The following is a 21,684-nucleotide window of genomic DNA, read 5'->3' as shown; positions in this document are numbered from 1 at the left end:
ACTTAATGGTTGTGTGAATGAGATCTGCTACTAGCAGATTTGTTGTCACTCCTCCATACAACACACTGAAATATGCAACATGGAGTGCAGTGGGAGGTCAGAGTTGAGATGTCATCTACATGAATTTGCTAAAATAACAATAGAAAAAAAAACCCCATCCTGATCATGTTTTTCTTCTTGGCATCATGTTTTAATGCTTGTCTTGTGTGTGCCTGAGTGTGTGTGTGGATCAGTGCTGCATGTCTGGACATGTCTGCTACACACTATAGGTGGATCTCATAGGAACACAGTGTGGTGTGGAAGCAGAGCAGCCACAGGCCAGGGGTGACACTTATTTTGGACACCCATACCCACTTTCAAGGTAACCTGAATAATTTCTGACCATTCAAGGCTTGGGTGTGTGTGTGTGTGTGTTATGTTCAAAGTTATTTCTTGCATAAGTTGAATTGGAACTTGAAGTGCAGAGAAGTCCCCAGGCTAACGGTATATCGTATAGCCGGAAGAAGCCTGAGGTTTTGTGCAATTTTCTGCTGTACGCTGCCCTGTTACAGACTTACAGTACATGGAGGGGTGTGTGGTGCATAGAGAGGTATTATATATGTGTTTAATAATACAGGAATGTAAAGATAAAGCAAAGAGAAGATGTTTTAAGGTGGTAGTAGCACTCTCAATATGCACTAGTACTACTACTACCGATGCTGTTACTACTGCTGTTACTACTGTGTTACTACTGTGTGTTACTGTGTTACTACTGTGTTACTACTGTTACTACTGCTACTACTGTGTTATAATGCTGCACTACAAAATTGCAGCGTGGTTGGCATTTATTTGGATTCTGTAGTACTCAGTAGAGTTTGACTATTTAAGGCACGGATAAGGTAATCAGTGTTCGGAAAATTACTTTTAAAAAGTAATGAATTATAGTTACTCAACGTACTCATTAATTTACCTAAAAGTAATTGAATTACTAACGGTATGTGATTAATTACTAGTTGAAGTAATTTGTCCGTGACTTAAAAAAACACAGTCAATTGTGCATTTGAGAGACGTTTCATGAGAGTAGAGTGTGTGTGTGATGTGATGTGTGACGTCAGCGAGAGAGCATTCAGAGCAGCATTTTAGCCAAGCTGTGTTTGTTAGCTTAGCAGTGGCAGTTTGCCTCCAGTGAATCTTTTCACTGGATTATATAAGCGCTAGTATAAAATAATAAAGAGATTAAATGTGCTTTCGATGGCTGTCTTTTCTCCTCGTCCATAAACAGGGTATTGTAGAATTGCAAGCTTTCCACTTCAATCACCGATTTACTCCGCAGTAGTAGAAGTAGAAGTGTGTGTACGTGTGTGTGTACTTAGCCTACATGTTGTTGGCTGTGTCACGTGGCCTGCCTCTATTTGATATCAAGTTCATTTTAGTGTGGCGCTGGGTTTTGCTCGCATTAGTAAGAAAGGACTTCCTGCATTGAACTTGCTGTGCTTTTGCCGCTGTAGTGTGCCACGTTACATCGGTGACTTTGTTGTTTTGTACTTAAAAGTAACTCATTATATAAATGTGTTATTACGCCGTTATGGTGTAACACTGTTTTTCCTAACACTGAAAGTAATATATCAAATATATTAACAAATCATTTGAACATTAGAGGTAGATTGATGTGATGATGAAATATGAGGTATTGCTACATGTAATTTGGTAGAATGTAAGATGTGACCCACAAGTCGTGTTGAATAGAGAAACTGGAAATTGTGACGTATCATGTTGTATGTTCGAAATAAACACAAACTCAATTCAACTCAAAAGATGAGCTTAATAGTACATCTCCTCTGTCCCAGCAGGCACAAGACATTGAAACAACGTTGAGAACTGGTTGAATTAGGTGCTGACGTTGAGCAACTCAAACCTAACGTTGGCTTTTTGACATTTAATCAATGTGGGGTTCTGATGTTGCTTTGACCATTGAATTGTGGTCATTATCCAACCAATATTTCACAACACAAATACAACGTTGAAACAACATGCTTTTTGACAATGTTTATCCCATGTCAGGTTGTGACGTTTGATTTGACCTTTTGACAATTGGTCATTTCCCAACCAACAATGTGGATACAACATTAGACATCAACGTTGTCTCAATTTACAAATACAACTATTTTGCAAAGTTGTTTGGAAGTCAATTTTAAAGGGCTTGTATGTATAATCAATGTTGTCAGCCATGTTTTTGTTACATTGCGAAACATTGCAGTAAGGTGCAAACTTTTTTAAATTTTTTAAAAATTTTATTTGTATTTTATTTGATTTTTTTCGATTTTTGTATTTTTTTAAATTAATCAATCCAACAAATCATCGCAGGGCCAACACAGATAGACAGACAACATTCACACTCACATTCACACACTAGGGCCAATTTAGTGTTGCCAATCAACCTATCCCCAGGTGCATGTCTTTGGAGGTGGGAGGAAGCCGGAGTACCCGGAGGGAACCCACGCAGTCACGGGGAGAACATGCAAACTCCACACAGAAAGATCCCGAGCTCGGGATTGAACTCAGGACTACTCAGGACCTTCGTATTGTGAGGCACATGCACTAACCCCTGTCCGATCGTGCTGCCATACAATTATACCATAATAATACAATTCCAATTTCAAAACCAAACCCGGTCTAGCAACATTCAGACTAGCAATCAACAGAGCAATTGAGAGGACACACAAACATGACACAAAACAATCTAAAAGTAGTCAAGTAAGTCAAGTAAGGTGCAAACTGATGATCAGTTGCACAAGCTGACCACTTATCATGCTTCAAATGCATCTCCTATGGAGTTAATAAAAACTACTTCAGGAGGTTTTTTTTTTTATTATTATAGAGGTTTATTGAAATAGGGACAGATACAAAAACATAGACATCTGAGACAGTTATCCAATGTAGGCATCATAGTGTTTGTAGCCAAAGCTAATTTACAACACTTGTCCCCAACAACAAAGTCGATAATAATGATAATAGAAATAATACAGACAAAGTGCAAACTAGATAAAAGCCAATAATAATAACACAGACAAAATGCAGACTAGATAAAAACCAATTAGTAAAAATGAGTAAAAACCAAACATGGGAACACGATTGTTGCTCAACTAGCCATAATTTTGTTTGTTTTTTGAAAGTGACAAGTGCAGGTATACTTTTCAAAGTGTCAGGTAGAGAGTTCCATAGTTGTGGTCCTTTTATTGAAAAGGCAGTCTGGGCAAAAGATGTCCGACGAAATGGAACGCAACAGTTGCCTTTTGACATTGCTCGGGTGGTAGATCTGGTAGCACTTTGCAGTCTTGTAATTGCCTGTAGTTGCCCACAGCCACAGCTGACAATCATTTTTGACCTGCGCTAATTGGAGACCCCAGCACGTGTGTAGCCCACTATAGACTTGCAGAAGACTGGTTGATTTATGTTACTTTTTACTGGGACCGTTACAAGTTCCAAGTGTGGATATTTCCTACCGCCCAGCTGTCTGGAATGTAGCATAACTCGCTCGACCTGCCTGGAGAATGCACATAGAAGTCCTGACTACTATAGCTCAGCTGTTGTGCTGTCGACCTCCTCCTCAGTGTGCTGTCATGTCAGACAGGCCACCTTGCGAGCGGCGCCTGCAGAGGAGCAGATAGCAAGCTGGCCTGGCACAAAACTGGTTGCCCGCAGCCTGGCTCTTTCTCTGCGACAGGCCCAGCAGGGGGAAAGTGGACTGAAGAGGGCCAAGTGTGGGTGTGGGTGCGGCGTGGGTGTTTATCAGTGTAGTGTGTGTGTGTTTATAGAGGGGAAATATATCTGGGGGGAAGGACAAGGAGGTTGTTGCTTACTCTGAGTCATTTTCCAGCTGAAGAGAGGCTCAATCATTGCAGGGCAGATTAGATAGAGGGGAAATGCATATGAGTGCTAACACACTCCACAATTTAATCCACAGTCAGTTTAGTGCGCATGCATATGTGCCAATATTTCCGCACGGAGAGTTCTTTGCATCCGTGCACATCCATGTCTGTCTGTGCAGAACTGACTCTCCAGTTCTGCCTCCTTCTCCGACCCACTGTTGCTCCCTCCCTCCTGTGTGAACGTAGTCTGGGCACCCAGCCAAGTAGAGTGTGTGTGTGTATTTTTTTTTTTTTTGAATGAATACCTGATGGCTGATGGGGCTGGCGGAGGGGGAGGAGCCGTGTCAGTTGGAGTACTGAGGGAGCGAGGCAGGGAGGAAGGGGAGGGAGAAGCACAGAGGGAAGAGAGGCAGCCAGGCAGACAGAGGAGAGTGAGGCGGTCTGGTGGCCTTGCATAACACGCGTCGGAGAAGCCTTGCACGCAAGACCTGGTGTGGGCTTGTTTTTTTTGTTTTTTTTTGCACACAGGAAAAGGGGGGGGGGGCGGCCTGAGGGATGGGGGGGACCTCCTCTGCCATCGGGCCGATTGCAAGGGGCAAGCGGAGGGGTAACTCCTGAACAGAGTCCTCACAAGAGGGGCTGTAGCACAAAGGAGAGGACCGGGAAGAGGACGCTGCAAGGAAGCACGTCTCGCGGGTCCACAGTGGAATCATTGCACATGCTCTGTAAGCTCTGCAAGCAGTGGCAGTGGAAGGACCGGTGAGCTATTCTTAGTACTCTAATCAGCAGAAAGGGGGTGGGAGGGGTTGCATCGTTTTGATTTGTGGCATAGTAGTATTTTCTGTCCTGCTACTATATTACGACAAAAAAACAGGGAGGCTGCTGCCATCAGCATCCTGCCAGGAGATGCATTCAAGGCGCTCACTATGCAAGGGTGTGTGTGTGTGTGTGTGTGTGTGTGTGTGTGTGTGTGTGCCTGCATGTCCGGCGCTGATACAGAACTCCGGAGTCATTATGGAGACAAACAGCTTGAACCCAGTGCCTGTTTTTTTTGTCTGTAGTCAAGCACACGGTCCGGTCCGCCTCTTAAAGGGACACACACACACACACATTAGAAAAGCAGGCAGTAAAATGTCTCTTTTGGGATATTTGGAGGGGGGAAAAAAGCATTGGACGGTATTGATCTGCTTTGTGCAGGGATTTAGACGACGGTCTATTTATACGCAGAGAATCCCGCATGCACGCCTCGCACAGTAGTTCCCCCCCCGCTGTTTCATGCATGCTCAGATTGATAACGATGATGTTTTTGTTATCTAAATATAGCCACTGCTGCATCTATGTCTGGTCTAGCAGGTGAGGTTTCAAACTATTGACAACATATATGCCACTCTGTGGGATTCCAGCTCCATCGTCCGGACACTGTATTGGCATCGCTTCTCCCTCACCCTGCTGCAGAAAGATGGTAGTGCTATGAAGCTGTGAGGGGATTGTGCCGCTGCGTATCTGCGCCGTTCACCTGAAGTCAACACAATGGCCACACAAACCCACCCCCCTCTGGGGGTTTTTGTGAGTACGCGCCCTCCCCTCTGATGTCATGCCTCCATCATGCGTGTCTTTTTTTTAGAGGTGACAGTGCAGCAGGGCTGGATACGGAGCTTCCACGCGTCTGTGACATTTGTTTCTTGAAAGCGCGCCTTTGTTCTCCATAGTAACTAACACACATGTGTTTGCTGGAGTCACTCATCTAATAATAGGCTGCAGGATCAAGAGAGGCGCTGCATGTGTGACCATGTGTTGTGCTCACGCTCATTTAGCGGGAAGGACGCAGTGTTGTTTTGCTGCTTATTTGTGTCTGCCAGTCTTTTCTTGCTTGGGTGATGATGATGTCATTACAGGTGTTGCTGAGGTAGGGTTGCTGCCACAGAGTGATGCTGCATGTGTGTGTGTGGTGTCATCCATCACAAGGCGGGGGCTGATGCTGCAGGCGCTGCTCAATGTGGGTCAGGAGAAGCGGCACTATGTCGTCGTCACCCCCCACCCCCTCCCCACCCCCTCGCAAATTTACTCCGTATCCTATCCTCTGCCTTTCTTCCATCCACACCGCTTTATTTGCCGTCCTCCCTCTCCTCCCCCTCACTCTTTCTCCATACGCATCCCCATTGTTGCATCTGTTGCAGGCTCGTACACCATTCCCAATTTAATTGGCGATGTTGTTGCAAACAGGAAGTAGACTTGAAATTTCACTATTTTCCAGTTGCTCTATTCCAGAATTCCGCTTCACAGCAAAGGTCTTCAAAAGGGGGACCTTGACCCTCAGGGTGTCCGCAGAGGTACGCAAATGCCTGCCAGCGATTACTGCGTCAGCTGCTAGCTAGCAATTAGTGTGGCATTTGTCAGGTAGCGATTAGCTCAGCAGTTGTCAGCTAGCGATTAGCGTCACTACACTAGATAATTTTATATCTTAGTATGCGATGAGGTGGCGACTTGTCCAGGGTGTACCCTGCCTACCGCCCGAATGCAGCGGAGATAGGCTCCAGCACCCCCCCCGCGACACCATAAGGGACAAGCGGTAGAAAATGGATGGATGGAGTATAGCACCAGTTCAATTTTATACAAGATGCTCCATCCCTCCATCCATTTGGACCTGGGAAATGTTGAAGACTCCTGCTTTTCAGTACATCCCATATATCAGTGGTTCTCAACCTTTTTTCAGTGATGTACCCCCTGTGAACATTTTTTTAATTCAAGTACCCTCTAATTAGAGCAAATCATTTTTGGTTGCAAAAAAGAGATAAAGAAGTAAAATTCAGCACTATGTCATCAGTTTCTGATTTATTAAATTGTATAACAGTGCAAAATATTGCTCATTTGTAGTGGTCTTTCATGAACTATTTGGAAAAAAAGATGTAAAAATAACTAAAAACTTGTTGAAAAATAAACAAGTGGTTCAATTATAAACAAAGATTTCTACACATAGAAGTAATCATCAACTTAAAGTGCCCTCTTTGGGGATTGTAATAGAGATCCATCTGGATTCATGAACTTCATTCTAAACATTTCTTCACAAAAAAATAAATCTTTAACATATAAATATTAAATATTTATGGAACATGTCCACAAAAAATCTAGCTGTCAACACTGAATATTGCATTGTTGCAATATTCAGGGATTATGTTAATGAATGGAATAGCCTACTTGATTTGATGTTCAGTTTATGAACTTACATTCATATTTTGTTGAAGTATTATTCAATAAATATATTTATAAAGGATTTTTGAATTGTTGCTATTTTTAGAATATTTAAAAAAAATCTCACGTACCCCTTGGCATACCTTCAAGTATCCCCAGGGGTACGCGTACCCCCATTTGAGAACCACTGCCATATATGAGTGTTTTACTTATTAGATCAGGGTTTAATGCTGCCGATTCCGATACCGATCATTCATGAGTGTGATCAGCTGATACCAATACCAATACCGATCACATGTGTTAACTTTAAATGTTTCCATTTTCATTTATCTATGGTGACTGATGAGTGCTATTGACAGTTTAACAATATCGCCACAACATTTCAACTAATTCATCTTTCTCTTTTATTACATACAATTGTTTGAGCAAAACAAAGTCAATATTACTCAATAAACAAACAAAAGCCCATCTATATTACTCATTTCGTTTTTGTCTTCCTAGTCCTCCTGCGTCCAAGGAATTATTCCCTGAGTTTGTAAACATTAACAAAGACGACAACACAATTATCAAGAAGATAAAAGTGTTTATCTAATTACTCTTGTATTGATCACATACTGATACTACCTCTTGTTGCGACACCACCAATGGATCCGATCCTCCTTTTACGTGTTGTTTACTGACTGTGACAATGCTAACACATAAACAGAACTGCTATATATTATACTCTCTCTAGCTCTTATTAATCTACTTGTTAATTTTCTGTTAATATCTGCTTATTTTCTTCTGCAACACGGTTCCAGCTACACTTCTTAAACTTAATAAACTTAGTGTTGTTTCAAGCTAGTTTAGCTTGAAACAACACTATAAACAACACAATATTTTAATATTGTTTTTAATATTGTTGTGCAGCACTTTGGAAACTTTTTGTTGTTTAAATGTGCTATATAAATAAAGTGGATTGAATTGGATTGGATTGGTTAGCTTAGCTATATGTATGCCTGCTCCTGGCTCACTCAGGGATATAGACTTGATAATGATACTTAAGAAACTAGGAAATTTAGTTTTTTTGCTGTAATAGAGAATATAATTAATTTAGGGGTGCGGCTCCACACTGTGTATGGACACTAGGGTTGTACGGTGTACCGTTATTAGTATAGTACCGCAACATTAATGAATCACATTCGGTAACATACCGCTTCTAAAAAGTAACAGGCCCCCACCCCCCCGCTCCCCCGTCGTTGTCATGTCGTGACATTGCTTGTCTACGAGCAGACGAGCATGTTCGGCGGCGCACAATCACGGAGTACTTACAAGCAGACACAGTGTGTAGACCGAAAAGGGAGAACGGACACATTTTGGCTTAAAAACTAACGATAAAGTTGAAGTTATAACACTGAAACGCCCTCAGGAAGAGTGGCTTTAAGACATGGCTAGCTAGCTAGCGGCTAAAGTCCATCCACAGTCTGCAGTGTTGTAGCTACTTCTAAATCAATCATCAATCAAAGTTTACTTATACAGCCCTAAATCACGAGTGTCTCAAAGGGCTGCACAAGCCACAACGACATCCTCGGCTCAGATCCCACATCAGGGCAAGAAAAAACTCAACCCAATGGGATGACAATGAGAAACCTTGGAGGGGACCGCAGATGTGGGGACCCCGCCCCTGGGCGACCGGTGCAATGGACGTCGAGTGGATCTAGCATACTAGTGTGAGAGTCCAGTCCATAGTGGATCTAAATCACTAATCCTTGCACACACATAAGTGAATGCAAGCATACTTGATCAACAGCCATACAGGTCACACTGAGGGTAGCCATATAAACAACTTTAACACTGTTACAAATATGCGCCACACTGTGAACCCACACCAAAGAAGAATGACAAACACATTTCGGGAGAACATTCGCACCGTAACACAACATAAACACAACAGAACAAATACCCAGAACCCCTTGCAGCACTAACTCTTCCGGGACGCTACAATATACACCCCCCCGAATTCGGAGGTCTCAAGGTTGGCAAGTATGCTCTAGTATACTCTGGACTGAAGCTGTGTGCCTTCATTGTTTTTGTAGCTGTTGTTTTGAGGCATGTTTAAAATAAATAATGCACTATGTGAAAGTCAAAGTATAGTATTTCACATAGTTGTAGTGGGTATTAGGATCATCTCAGGGAGAGCATGTCCCAAATTCCAAGCTGCTGTTTTGAGGCATGTTAAAAAAAAATAATGCACTTTGTGACTTCAATAATAAATATGGCAGTGCCATGTTGGCATTTTTTTCCATAGCTGGAGTTGAAGTTGTTCTCTTATTTTGGAAAACCTTGTTTTTGATTGATTGATTGAAACTTATATTAGTAGATTGCACAATACAGTACATATTCCGTACAATTGACCACTAAATGGTAACACCCGAATAAGTGTTTCAGCTTGTTTAAGTCAGGGTCCACGTTAATCAATTCATGGTAAAGTTACATTGTTTAATGCATCCAGCGGGGCATCACAACAAAATTAGGCATAAAAATGTGTTAATTCCACGACTGTATATATCGGTATCGGTTGATATCGGAATCGGTAATTAAGAGTTGGACAATATCGGAATATCGGATATCGGCAAAAAAGCCATTATCGGACATCTCTACTAAACATTCTTCACTATACACCGTAGCTCACCGGCGTAACAATGTAAACAAACGCCATTGGTGGATCTACAGCTAACATCCACTGTAATGATACCAAGGACAGGAGCATATCTAGTCGATACTACTATGATTAGATCGATATATTTTGGCATCACAACATCTTCACAACAAATTCAATGTATTCAAATTAATTGAATTGAACACCCAAATGAATCCAAAACAGTAGTTGCACTTGTTGTGTCATGATGAGTATTCAGCATCCAGTAGCTGTATCTGCTTTGCATGCACTTCAAACTGTTGGTTGTGCTACTCAGCTTTTTGTGTAGGACAGTTGTTAAAGCTCATATGTAATATTGTCAGAGTGACGTGCGGATAGATAAACATGTGTATGTCAATGTCTACACTGCCTCTGGCAATGTATAGTAGTTGTGCCTCGTGCAGTGACACATAAATAACCCTGCAGGAAAGAACAGTACAGGAAGGTGCAATGACGTGGACTTGTCGTATGAAGACTTCAAGGCTGCTTAGTAAACAACTGCGACAAGGTTATGTGTGCACAAGTTTACTTTATGCAGCTATAGAATATGTTGATTTATCCCTGCAGTCAAACATTGACAGTGTTCCTGTGCTGAATGGGCTTGTTGACATAGTTACACATACAGAATAACTTTGTACAGTCATGAGAAAACGAGGTGTTAAAGGGGTGCCCGAACTGTAAATGACATTTGCAGTGCAATGCATACATGTAATAGAGATATCCTCAACGTCGTATAATCATTTGACAAACGGTCAATGACTTTTGGACAATGAGTCGCTAAGTCATGTCCCTGATGATTGATGTTTGGACTGATGGAGGCCATGTTTTTCAAACAATCTTGCTCAAACTTTACTGCTTATCAGTACCTAAGAGCTGATTCGCTTAAACACCAGATTAGTGTTGTCAAGATTACCAATATTTTGGTACCGGTAAAATGTATTTCAATACTTTTCCATACTTTTCTAAATAAAGGGGACCACAAAAATTGCATTATTGGCTTTATTTTAACAAAAAATCTTAGGGTACATTAAACATATGTTTGTTATTGCAATTTTGTCCTTAAATAAAATAGTGGACATACAAGACAACTTGTCTTTTAGTAGTAAGTAAACAAACAAAGGCTCCTAATTTAGCTGCTGACCTATGCAGTAACATATTGTGTCATTTTCCATTCTATTATTTTGTCAAGATTATGAGGGACAAGTGGTAGAAAATGGATTATTAATCTACTTGTTCATTTACTGTTAATATCTGCTTACTTTCTCTTTTAACATGTTCTATCTACACTTCTGTTAAAATGTAATAATCACTTATTCTTCTGTTGTTTGGATGCTTTACATTAGTTTTGGATGATACCACAAATTTAGGTATCAAATCGTTACAGGATCATACATTGGTCATATTCAAAGTCCTCATGTGTCCAGAGACATATTTCCTTAGTTTATAAACATAATATAAATAGATAAATAAAAAAAACGAGAAAAGATTTTGTGATGCTAAAAAATATCGATGTAATCCTAGTAGTATCGACTAGATACACCCCTGTACTTGGTATCATTACAGTGGATGTTAGGTGTAGATCCACCAATGGCGTTTGTTTACATTCAAGAACGGTGTCATTAGCGGTGACGCCGGTGACCTACGGTGTGTAGTTAAGCATTATTAGCTATTCCTTGTCCTGCAGGGATGATACTTGTAAGACACGTACTTTATTTGTTGCCATGGAGGCGAGGATTAGTGATTTAGAAGTAGCTAAAACACTGCCGACTGCGGCTGGACTGTAGCCGCTAACTAGCTAGCCATATCTAAAAGCACCTCTTCCTGAGGGCATTTCAGTGTTATAACTTCACCTTTATCGTTAATTTTTAAGCCAAAATGCGTTCGTTCTCCCTTTTCTGTCTACACACTGTGTCTGCTTGTAAGTACTCTGTGATTGTGCCCTGCCGAACATGCTCGTCTGCTCGTTAAACCAACACGACGTGACGACGACGGAGGGTGGGGGACCGGTACTTTTTAGAGGCGGTATAGTACCGAATATGATTCAATAGTTTTGCGGTACTATACTAATACCGGTATACCCTACAACCCTACACCAGATACAGTGGGTGTTTTGTAGAGTGCTTTGAGATGTGTGAGACATTTCTAGCCAAGCCAACCTAATCTTTGGTTTTTATAGCAACCATCGTATTGTTTATTTTCCAGATAAAAAAAACATATCACAAGTAGCACAGTAAGGGTGCACGTCCTGCCAAATGTTCACCCTTTTGTCTGCAGCGGTTCCGAAGTAGAAGAGTTAGCTTACACACACAAATACATTGAGGACACATCATGCACATGCACATATTTTGAGTGACCTTATACGTTTCTTATTTATCCATCAATACAAACCGGTTCAATGTAACAAAAGCATTAGAAGTCAGCGATGTAATTGTTACATCTTGTAGAATGGCCCTACTTTTGTCCTGAATGCACTCCCTTACCCAGAGTCTTTCACTGGAGGTGAAAGTTATATTTGCAGTTGTTCTCACTCAACTCAAGGTCTTGAAGTGTTGAGGGGGAAAAAAAGAAAAGAAAACTAAACTGTTCTGAGAATGTTACTCTGTATTTTTGTCCTTCCAGTCTGGCCTGCTTGCTATACTGTACATTCTTGAGACAGGCAGCAATGCACGTAGACACATTACCACCAACTGTTGTCCAGGAAACCTACTCTATACTCCTTTCTCAATATAGTCATGGAAAATGTCGTCAATTATAGCTATAAATTGGTATGATAAAAATAAATACCCCTCTCAAGGAAGTATGTACATACTAGCCTTCCCCTGCAAAACATCCATCAAGTGGAAGTATTTATACCACCTAGTGGCGAAAATGGGCACAACACCATGACAAACATGTAACACAGTGAATTTTGAACTATTTTAGCTAACACATGATTTTAATAACTAGCACACTCATAACAATTCAAAGTTGGATTTTCAATAGAAATGCAAATGAAATAATGTTGCATATTCGGAATATTCCAATACAAGTTCAAATCCCAGCCGAGTCATACCAAAGACTATAAAAATGGGACCCATTACCTCCCTGCTTGGCACTCAGCATCAAGGGTTGGAGTTGGGGGTTAAATCACCAAAAGGATTCCCGGGCGCGGCGCCGCTGCTGCCCACTGCTCCCCAAGGGGATGGGTCAAATGCAGAGGACAAATTTCACCACATCTAGTGTGTGTGTGACAATCATTGGTACTTTAATCTTTAATCTTTAATATAAACAGAACTAAAACAAAAAAAAGTTAAAGCATCCATATGTAATAATTTGGTCAGAAATGGAACTGCAGTCATGGTCAAAATACTGTAGTCCCCTCCCTCTCTCCCTGACTGAGGTTGCCAGCAAAGTTCCCTCTAATGTTTCATGTGTGTGAGCAAACGCATTCAGTGGAGCACATGTGAGCAACATCAGACGTACACACAGTGGCCACACCAGCAGCACACCTGTCCCAAACCTGACTAAATAACAATTTAAATATTTTATTAAAATAATTTTCTGATATAAGTGATTTTGCCCTCTTACAATGACAATAACAAAAAAACGTGTTTTTCATGACCTACGTGCTAGTATTGTATGTCTGGCTGTGGGACCTGCCTTTAAAAGATATGTTACCCCTTTCAGAGATTACATTTAGTTCCTGTAACTTTCTGTCTGTAAAATACATCTTTTTATTAGCATTTATGAAATCTAGTGACAATATTTCATGAATAATATCCTTAGATTAACATTCTTAATAAATGGCAGTTAAATAAGCACACATCTGATTGAGAAGTCAGAGTGTTACAACCTAGCATTTACACATTGTTTGGCGTTGGGGTTGTCCGACTTTTTGTGTGGCCATAAACGCAGCACTGGCTAAGTGCCATGAGTGTGTGTGTTGGTGCAGGTGAGACAGAGCGAGCGGCTTCTGTTGATATGACGGATGATAACGTTGGTTTCAGTGAAGTGAAGTGAATTATATTTATATAGCGCTTTTCTCAAGTGACTCAAAGCGCTTTACATTGTGAAACCCAATATCTAAGATACATTTTGAAACCAGTGTGGGTGGCACTGGGAGCAGGTGGGTAAAGTGTCTTGCCCAAGGACACAACGGCAGTGACTAGGTTGGCGGAAGTGGGGATTGAACCTGCAACCCTGAAATTGCTGGCACTGCCGCTCTACCAACCGAGCTATACCGCCCCGCTATACCGTTTAAGCCTGGTTTGTATGGCAGAAAAATACCAGTTTTTATAGATAAAAGTTTTTTTTACTCATGTTTTTGGCGTGGTTACAAACAGTTTTGCTCAATAAAGTGATTGATGGAATTCCTGTCCGTAAAGTGTCTCGACAGACGATAATTGAACTGTGTTGACAAAGATTGTTTTATTCATTGGGGCCACTCTTGTTGTCACCTGTCACTCACAGAGTTGCATTGCAAAATCATACAGAATAAATTGTAATGTGTTTATTTTGTTTAAAGTTCAGATGGGATTTTTGATTTTCTGCGCGGCATTAATTTGCTGTGAGCAGTGCGCAATTGCCCAGGCGCGCACCTTAGAGGGAACGTTGGTTGCCAGATACGCAGCCGAATCCAGCTCAATCGACTGGGCTACTCCAAGGTACTACAAACGTCCACTGGAAGTTTGAAATTCAACTGACCAGCGTTTTGTCAATAACAAATCTGTAACCAACACATTTTACACAGAATTAGGCTATTTTCAGGAAGAAGTACGACACGCCTGCGTTCAATATTACAACAAATGGCAATCATATGGTTATTGTCAGTACTATCAGAAAACAAAGACTAAAACAAACTACAACCAACGCTAGAGATGGTTATACTGGTGAAAATAAGTAGAGCAGGCTTAGCAGCCTAATATACGCCCAAAACTAAAGAGGAGACATTTTACCAAGGTATGCCTATAAGCTACACGAATGAGGAATTATTTTATCATGTGGTTTGGCTTGTCTCCATACGTTTCACATTGCCATGATGACACCCGTGCTAATGTTGGAACCCATTTCCTCAGCGTATCAGCATATTTAGAAGGAAATAGGCACTGATACTATCCATATCCACATAGGTTTTATTTGTCGAAAATATATTTTGCCCTGTCAGTTCGATGACACATCGACATACAGGCTAACGACCATATATTTCCCCCTGAATGTCGATGTGTTATTGCCCGGGCTAGCATGCTAAGCATTACACTAGGAGCGAAGCACCATCCCACTAAGCATTCGTTGCACGAACATACTAGCTTTGTTAGACAAGATCATAGACTGTATTTGACAATATAGTTTACATACGACATGTCCATTTCCATTTATTACAAGTCATAAAAAAACGTTAATGCCTGACTTACCTATCAAGGAGGAAATTAGCAAGTGTGGCGTCAAATGAAAAAATATTCTCCGCCTTCAATCGTCTCCATCTTTCAAAGGCGTCTCCGATACAAATCTTCGTTTTGTTCCTGGCTTTGTCATGAATAAGTTGAGAATCGTAATGAGGCCTTTTAGATTTACTAAGGTCTGACATGTTTAGTAAATTTACCAGTGGCAGTGGTTAGACGGAGAGGGCGGTGCGTAACTGGCAACCTGGATGTGACACACTCACAGACTTTCTAATTGGTCAAACGGTAGAAGGCGGGACATCTAAATTAAAACAATAAAACGATTTTGGGGCTGTAAATCTAATTTTGAAATGAGCATAACCTGGCTGAACTACTGTTATTAGTTATAGAGGTATTGAAAAATAACATGATTTATTAATGTCTTTTGACATATCAGGGCCATTTAATGATGACTCGACATGAAATTACCGGTATTACATATGGCTCCTTTAGGCAAAGGAGATACAAAATTAACTCTTAATCTTAGCCTACTACAGCTTGACAAAATGTTTTGCATTCATTCAGATCTTCGCAGATTCTTACATTTAGCATGTTTAGTAAAGATAAACTGTGTTTTGCGCTAACCATGCAGAGCTAATGAAAAAAACAAAAAACAAAAATGTGCTTACCCAAGTTGTCTCTCTGTTGTCAGATTTCCACCAACATCGTGGAAGATCCATCAGAGATGATACCACATGAAGTTTATGGAGCTCAATTTATGAGCTGGAGCGGCTGCATCTTCTCTGGATTGAGACCTGGAGCTGTATGCTAGTGGCCATCCTAGCAAAGGGGAAAAACATTAACACTCAGAAAGAGAGACTGTGGAAGTGTCAACAACTACATTCAAAACATATCAGGCACAATGAAATCCAATCAGGAGCGGAGTAATGGATGCCTGCCGCCTAAAAAGCGAGAGATCCTGGCACTGGAGCAGAGGCCAGTGGTAGTAGCTGCAGCAACTCCTCCTGTGATCCATCATGATCCCACTCCTCACACTGAGAACCTAGCATGGCTGGCAAATGTAGCCAGTGAACGCTGCAGGTCCAGAGACTCAGAGAGCCCAAGACGTCCCAACTCCTCCACTTCCTCCTCTTCTCCTCCCGCTTCCATCCCAACGTCATCTACTCCTCTGTCTGCAGTGACGCTTGGCTCCCTACCTGCAGTCTACTCGACAACCATTCCTCAGCACACGGGAACCATCCAGTTTGCACAGCTAGGACCTAATGTTCAGTTCATCAGTTCTGGGCCCTACGCTGGCTACATCTCTTCTCATGTGATCCCTGCAAATACCAGCTCCGTGGGACAGCGCTCCCAGCTGGATGGTTACACCACCGCCCTGATATCACCTAACACCAAAGGAGAGCAGCAGTTCCAAATTGGCGTCCCTCCAACAGAGCTTGCCCCGGTTACCCTTCCAAGTGCTCCACAAGTAACCAACCAGTACATCCATCTCGATAACAGAACACCTCTGACCGTCAGTGGAACCGCCGTCTCATCATCTGGAGCCCACCTCCAGCTCCACCCTCACTCTGCTGTCCTCCCTCAAACACTCACCCTTGCTCCCTCGCAGCTGTTGGTTCAGTATTCAGATGGTTTTGTGGGAAAGAAACCAGAGGTGCATGCCAAAGGTATGCTGAATGGCGAGCTTGAAGTGGTCAAACAGATTAAAGCTCCCACTCAAATGGTAAATCATCATCAAGTCCAGAGCTATGAGGCTAGACACATTCTTGTGCCTGCAGAGTATGGCCAGAACCCATCCGGACTTCAGACCTCATTGGTACTTGTAGCCCAGCCAAACCATGGAGCTGATCAGGAACAGGGCACCAATAAGATTTCCTTACTTCAGACCGAGAAGGGCAGCATCTGTTTGGGTAAACCGATGTCTAGATCTTCTTCTTTCTCCTCCCTCTCATCGTCAGAGGTGGTGAAAACTGTCGCCCCCCATTCAGTCATGCAGGCCACTCTTCCCCCTGAAGAAATACCTGTCAGTCTTTATTCCTCCACACAAGCTCCAATCATCGGCTATATCACCAGCGCCAACCAGCATGCAGTTAGTTATCACACAGCACTGCCTCAGCACTTGGTCATTCCTAGTGGTCAGTCCTTGCTCATCCCAGTCAGCAGCGCCAACAATGGCACAGAAACAGAGGTTAGCCGTGCTGTTAGCTCCCTGACTGCTACCACAACACCCCAGATATCCACTGCCATGCCTCATGCCTATCTCGCCACAGCCCTGTCCAAATGTGAGCCAATTGGCACAGATGGAAATCAAGTACCCCGTGCTGTAGCCCCAGCACACCCTACCTTTCCCTCAAACCCAGCCCCTGCAGTGGTGACAGCTCCCTCTCTAGTCCCAGCCCCAGTCCCTGTTTCTGTCAATGCTCCAGTCTCCACTTCCATCCAAACTTCTCCCACCATCTCCTCTCCTTCCTCCCCCGTGGCCCTACCTCCATTCTTCATGAGAGGTTCCATCATTCAGCTTGCCGATGGGGAGCTGAAGCGTGTGGAGGATCTCAAAACCGAGGACTTCATTCAAAGCGCGGAGATCAGCAGTGAACTGAAGATCGACTCCAGTACCGTTGAGCGTATCGATTGTGGCCAGACTCCTAACGCTGTGGTCATACAGTTTTCTGTGGGGGAGCTCAAAGCCCAGGTGAGATAAACATGATTCATTCTTCTTGTATGACAAATCAATACTATCCATATCAAAAGCCATGCTATAAAATGTATTCTCGGGTTCCCAGCAGTAGAATAAAAATGGCGGAAAACTCATAACATATTAATAGGGAGCCAGCACCTTTGGTATATTGTTTCTTGGAGATAATAAAATTCAAAAAAATGTATCAGTGCAGCTATTTTTAATATGCAGGCTGGTTCCTCACTCTAGCTGATGAGCTTTCTGCTGTGCAAATAAAGTAAGATATATTAAGCTCGTGTTCTTTTTAGTAGGTAAAATATAATAATGAAGGACAGGGCATACAGTCATATAATAAGAATACTACTGTAAAGACACAATTAACAGAATTACCATATTGACCCGTTGAGGCACGTTTTTTCTGGTGTGTGTGTGAGTGACAGAAAGAAAAGCTCTAAATCGCTTGTTTGGTGCCACATTTTGATAGATACTGTAGCTATAGTGTGTTAATCGTGTGACGAAAATTAAGGTTCACACCTTGAATATAAGAGAGCACACCTTTTCAATACTTTTTTTTTATGGATAACACATTTTGTCTTATTTTTGGGTCAATACCGTATAAGTTAGGGTCACTATTCTTTAAGAAAAGGTTACACATTTTTTTCAGCACCGCAGCATCTGTTACATCTGCTGGGGCAACTTCCACCTGCCCCAAATTTCTAAAATATCCATTGCATCATGACATGATTTACTATCTCTTGTAGTTACATCCACATTTTTGCAGAGGGCTAACCGTCCACGAATGTGTTTCTGTAGGTGTGCGTGGAGGTTCTGGTGGAATATCCCTTCTTCGTTTTTGGTCAGGGCTGGTCCTCCTGTTGTCCTGACCGGACCACTCAGCTCTTTGAGCTGTCCTGTGCTAAGCTGTGCGTGGGGGACGTCTGCGTGTCTCTGACACTTCGCGGGCTGAGGAATGGTTCGCTACAAGACACCGAAGCTTTGGGGGCCAGGCTGAAGACGGCCCGAATGTCGGACCCCTGTAACAACACAGAGCTGATGAATCAGAGGCCAAACACTGCATCCAGTAACAGCGGTCTTCTTATGAAGGCCTCTGGTGTAGAGAGAGTGCAGACATCTGCACCTGCGTCAGGACGAGGGCAACCAACCCAAATGGGACTAAATCCGAGATCAGTGGAAGGGATCTCTGGAATTGCAGATGTGAAAATAGACATGGCCACACCGTCCAAAATCCAGTGCAGAAATCCAGAAAGAACCTCTGTTCGAAAGAGAAGATGGTCCGCTCCAGAGCGGGACCAGACTGAGAGAGCAGAGGGGGAGCCTCCGTCAACTCTGCCCTCCATCATCCCTCAGGAGGTAAAAATCAGCATAGAGGGCCACTCAAGCAGCGGCAGAGAAAGATGCTTGAACAAACCGTAGACTGTCTGGGGGGCCGGGGGGGCTAAAAACGAAATTTATTGGCATTGTGTTCGCGCCCTGTTGTGTTCTCTCTACTGAGACTACTATAATAACATTGCAGAGTTGACACAGGACCACCATTTTATTTCTGCCATTTGTCGGACGCCGAGTGCAGTGAGAGGTCGCACACTCAGTGCAATCAGTGCAATCAATGCTGGAAGCAAAAATGAATGCAGTGTGAATGTGGAGCGTGTGTTGCTAAGATTCCTATTAGCATGGCAGAACAGATGCCCATGTGGAGAAGGCGGGTCATCAGTTTTTTTGGGTAGTAGTTACGTCACAAGTACAATTAAGAGGGAAAAATGACCACTTTGAATTAATAATTGCCAATATTAATTTGGTAATAATCATAGCAGAGCTTTTCGACGCGTCACACATCTGTTGAATCTTTACTATCGTCCAAGCTTTCACACCGCAGTGAGTGTGTGTGTTGGTGTGTTCGTGGGCACACAGAGCACATGGGGTCGGGTTTGAATGTAAACCACTTTTTGTCCTCATATTGTAAAATCACAGATGTGTTCTTTGCTGCACCAGCGTTGCGTGAGTTTGATATTTGATGTGTTTGCAATATGTGTGTGACAGTGGTCGCACATACACACATTCCTTATACAACTATACTAAAGAGATTGTGCAGCGGCAATGTTCAGGTGTCGTCAAACCTCGCTGTTATGCAGCATTTCTATGATAAAGGGAATCGAGACACGGCCAGCGATGTACTATATCCTCATATGTGCATAGCAAGTGTCAAAACAAGCATGTCATTGAAGCCCTTTTGTACCTTTGGTACTTGACTTTTACAACTTCAGAACACATGTATACCTTTACATACTGTAGGCGCTGTGTGGTGCATTGGTGTATATTGTATGGATTTAGATTGGAATATGAACAAGAGCAGGCAAGTCCACTGCATCAATCCTGGGCCACTTTAAAGCTGCACAGCAACAAAGCAGCACTGAATTTTTAAACATGGCTGACGTGCCCGCAAACTATTGCCTTATTATGCATCGGCATCAGACAGAACGCAACCTCAACCTGCTTTTGTCGTAAAATAGCCAGCCAGATTGAATTTTTTTCTCCAGTCTGGTTCGCCAGAAAAATATGTGATCTTCCAGTTTGCTACATCACCATCTGCATTCTCCATTTGCACCCTAACGACAAACTAAATGCCACTTCTTCGCTGATCAGTACTGGCTCTACTTCACCACGGAGTAGTCGGTTTTCCACTTTTAAAAAGCAAACTGCGAAAACCTCTCCACATTGAACGCATCAGTATATTAGGTGTCCGGTAAAAAAAGTAGCCACGTGGAGATTGAGGGCAACTGCAGCAAAGTGGAGACTGTGGAGTATGATACTGCACTGTGTCCACATCTAAAGCACAGCAAGCAAACATTACCTTTGTTTATCTTTGTGAATCCTCAAATACTACAATGTTAATGAAAAATTCTGCCCGACTGATGAGCAACCAGCAATGGATTTCCTATACCACAGGTGTCAAACTTCTGGCCCACAGGCCAAAATAATATACCGTAATTTCCGGACTATAAGCCGCACCTGACTATAAGCCGCACCAGCTAAATTTAGGGGAAAATACAGATTGCTCCATATATAAGCCGCACCCGACTATAAGCCGCAGGGTTTTGATGTGTAAATACCGTAGTATATAGGGGTTCCTGCTACCACGGAGGGGATTGTCAGGACAGAGATGACTGTTTGGGAACGCAAAGCGTCCCATTTATTAACTATAAATCTTTCAATCATTCAATCAAACTTTCACATCTTTGACATGGCGAACAGCATTCGTGCAGAGTACAAATAATACAACGGTGCAAAGTAATACAATGTGCTCGCCTGTATGTTATCAAAATAACCAGCCTACCGGTATATGAAAAGTCAGTCTTTAATCATTGTGTCATCGTCTTCCTCCTGCGTACTAAAACCACCAAAATCCTCTTCGTTGGTGTCGGAGAAGAACAGGCCGTAAATAAGCCGCACCGTTGTATAAGCCGCAGGGACCAGAACGAGGGGAAAAAGTAGCGGCTTATAGTCCGGAAATTACGGTACATAAGGCCTGCATGGCGAATTCCATCAAATAAGAACTTAAACTTACTCCAGTGTCACCACTACATACAGTATACATTTTATGTCAAATAAATAACACCGCTGGCCACAGGTGTCAAACTCAAGGCCAGGGGGGCTAGATCTAGCCCGCCACATCATTTTATGTGGCCTGCAAAAACATCGACACATGTGTCAATAGGGCATTACGTCATTTTTGCTAAACATGTTTCAATTTTGACAGAAAAAAAAAAGAATTCTTCCTTACTCAGTATTATTTGATGCAAAAAGCTATTCCAGGCATTTATTTAAAATTCTACAATAGCTGAACTTTAATTTGTGGTTGTCCTTTTCACTGATTGCAAAAACAGTTTTCCATCATTTTGT

The 21,684-nt window shown here is 42.3% G+C and overlaps 1 protein-coding gene across 4 annotated transcripts; it reads left to right on the top strand.

Annotated features, from left to right (window-relative positions):
- Positions 1-269: 269 nt before the first annotated feature.
- LOC133659980 (ataxin-1-like) lies at positions 270-21,467 on the top strand. Of its 4 annotated transcripts, none has more exons than XM_062062943.1 (4): positions 270-361; positions 5,252-5,414; positions 15,784-17,784; positions 18,583-21,467. In XM_062062943.1, exons 3-4 carry the CDS (start codon positions 15,994-15,996, stop codon positions 19,201-19,203), a joined length of 2,412 nt encoding a protein of 803 aa, XP_061918927.1. In that variant the 5' UTR covers positions 270-361; positions 5,252-5,414; positions 15,784-15,993; the 3' UTR covers positions 19,204-21,467. The 4 variants fall into 4 exon arrangements, with proteins under 4 accessions (XP_061918927.1, XP_061918929.1, XP_061918926.1 ...); XM_062062942.1 differs by lacking the exon at positions 270-361 and adding an exon at positions 4,175-4,607; XM_062062945.1 differs by lacking the exon at positions 5,252-5,414 and having other exon boundaries at positions 301-361.
- The last annotated feature ends 217 nt before the right edge of the window (positions 21,468-21,684 follow it).

This window comes from Entelurus aequoreus, linkage group LG11 (genome assembly GCF_033978785.1).
Source record: "Entelurus aequoreus isolate RoL-2023_Sb linkage group LG11, RoL_Eaeq_v1.1, whole genome shotgun sequence".
NCBI lineage: Eukaryota > Metazoa > Chordata > Actinopteri > Syngnathiformes > Syngnathidae > Entelurus > Entelurus aequoreus.
Note: the sequence above shows the minus strand (reverse complement) of the source record. Positions and strands in the feature narration are given on the sequence as shown.

Excerpts from the sequence above, each read along its gene's own strand:
- LOC133659980 (XM_062062943.1), top strand. The coding sequence starts at position 15,994 with ATGAAATCCAATCAGGAGCGGAGTAATGGATGCCTGCCGCCTAAAAAG. Across the intron at positions 17,785-18,582 it reads TGGGGGAGCTCAAAGCCCAG|GTGTGCGTGGAGGTTCTGGT; the intron begins GTGAGATAAACA and ends GTGTTTCTGTAG.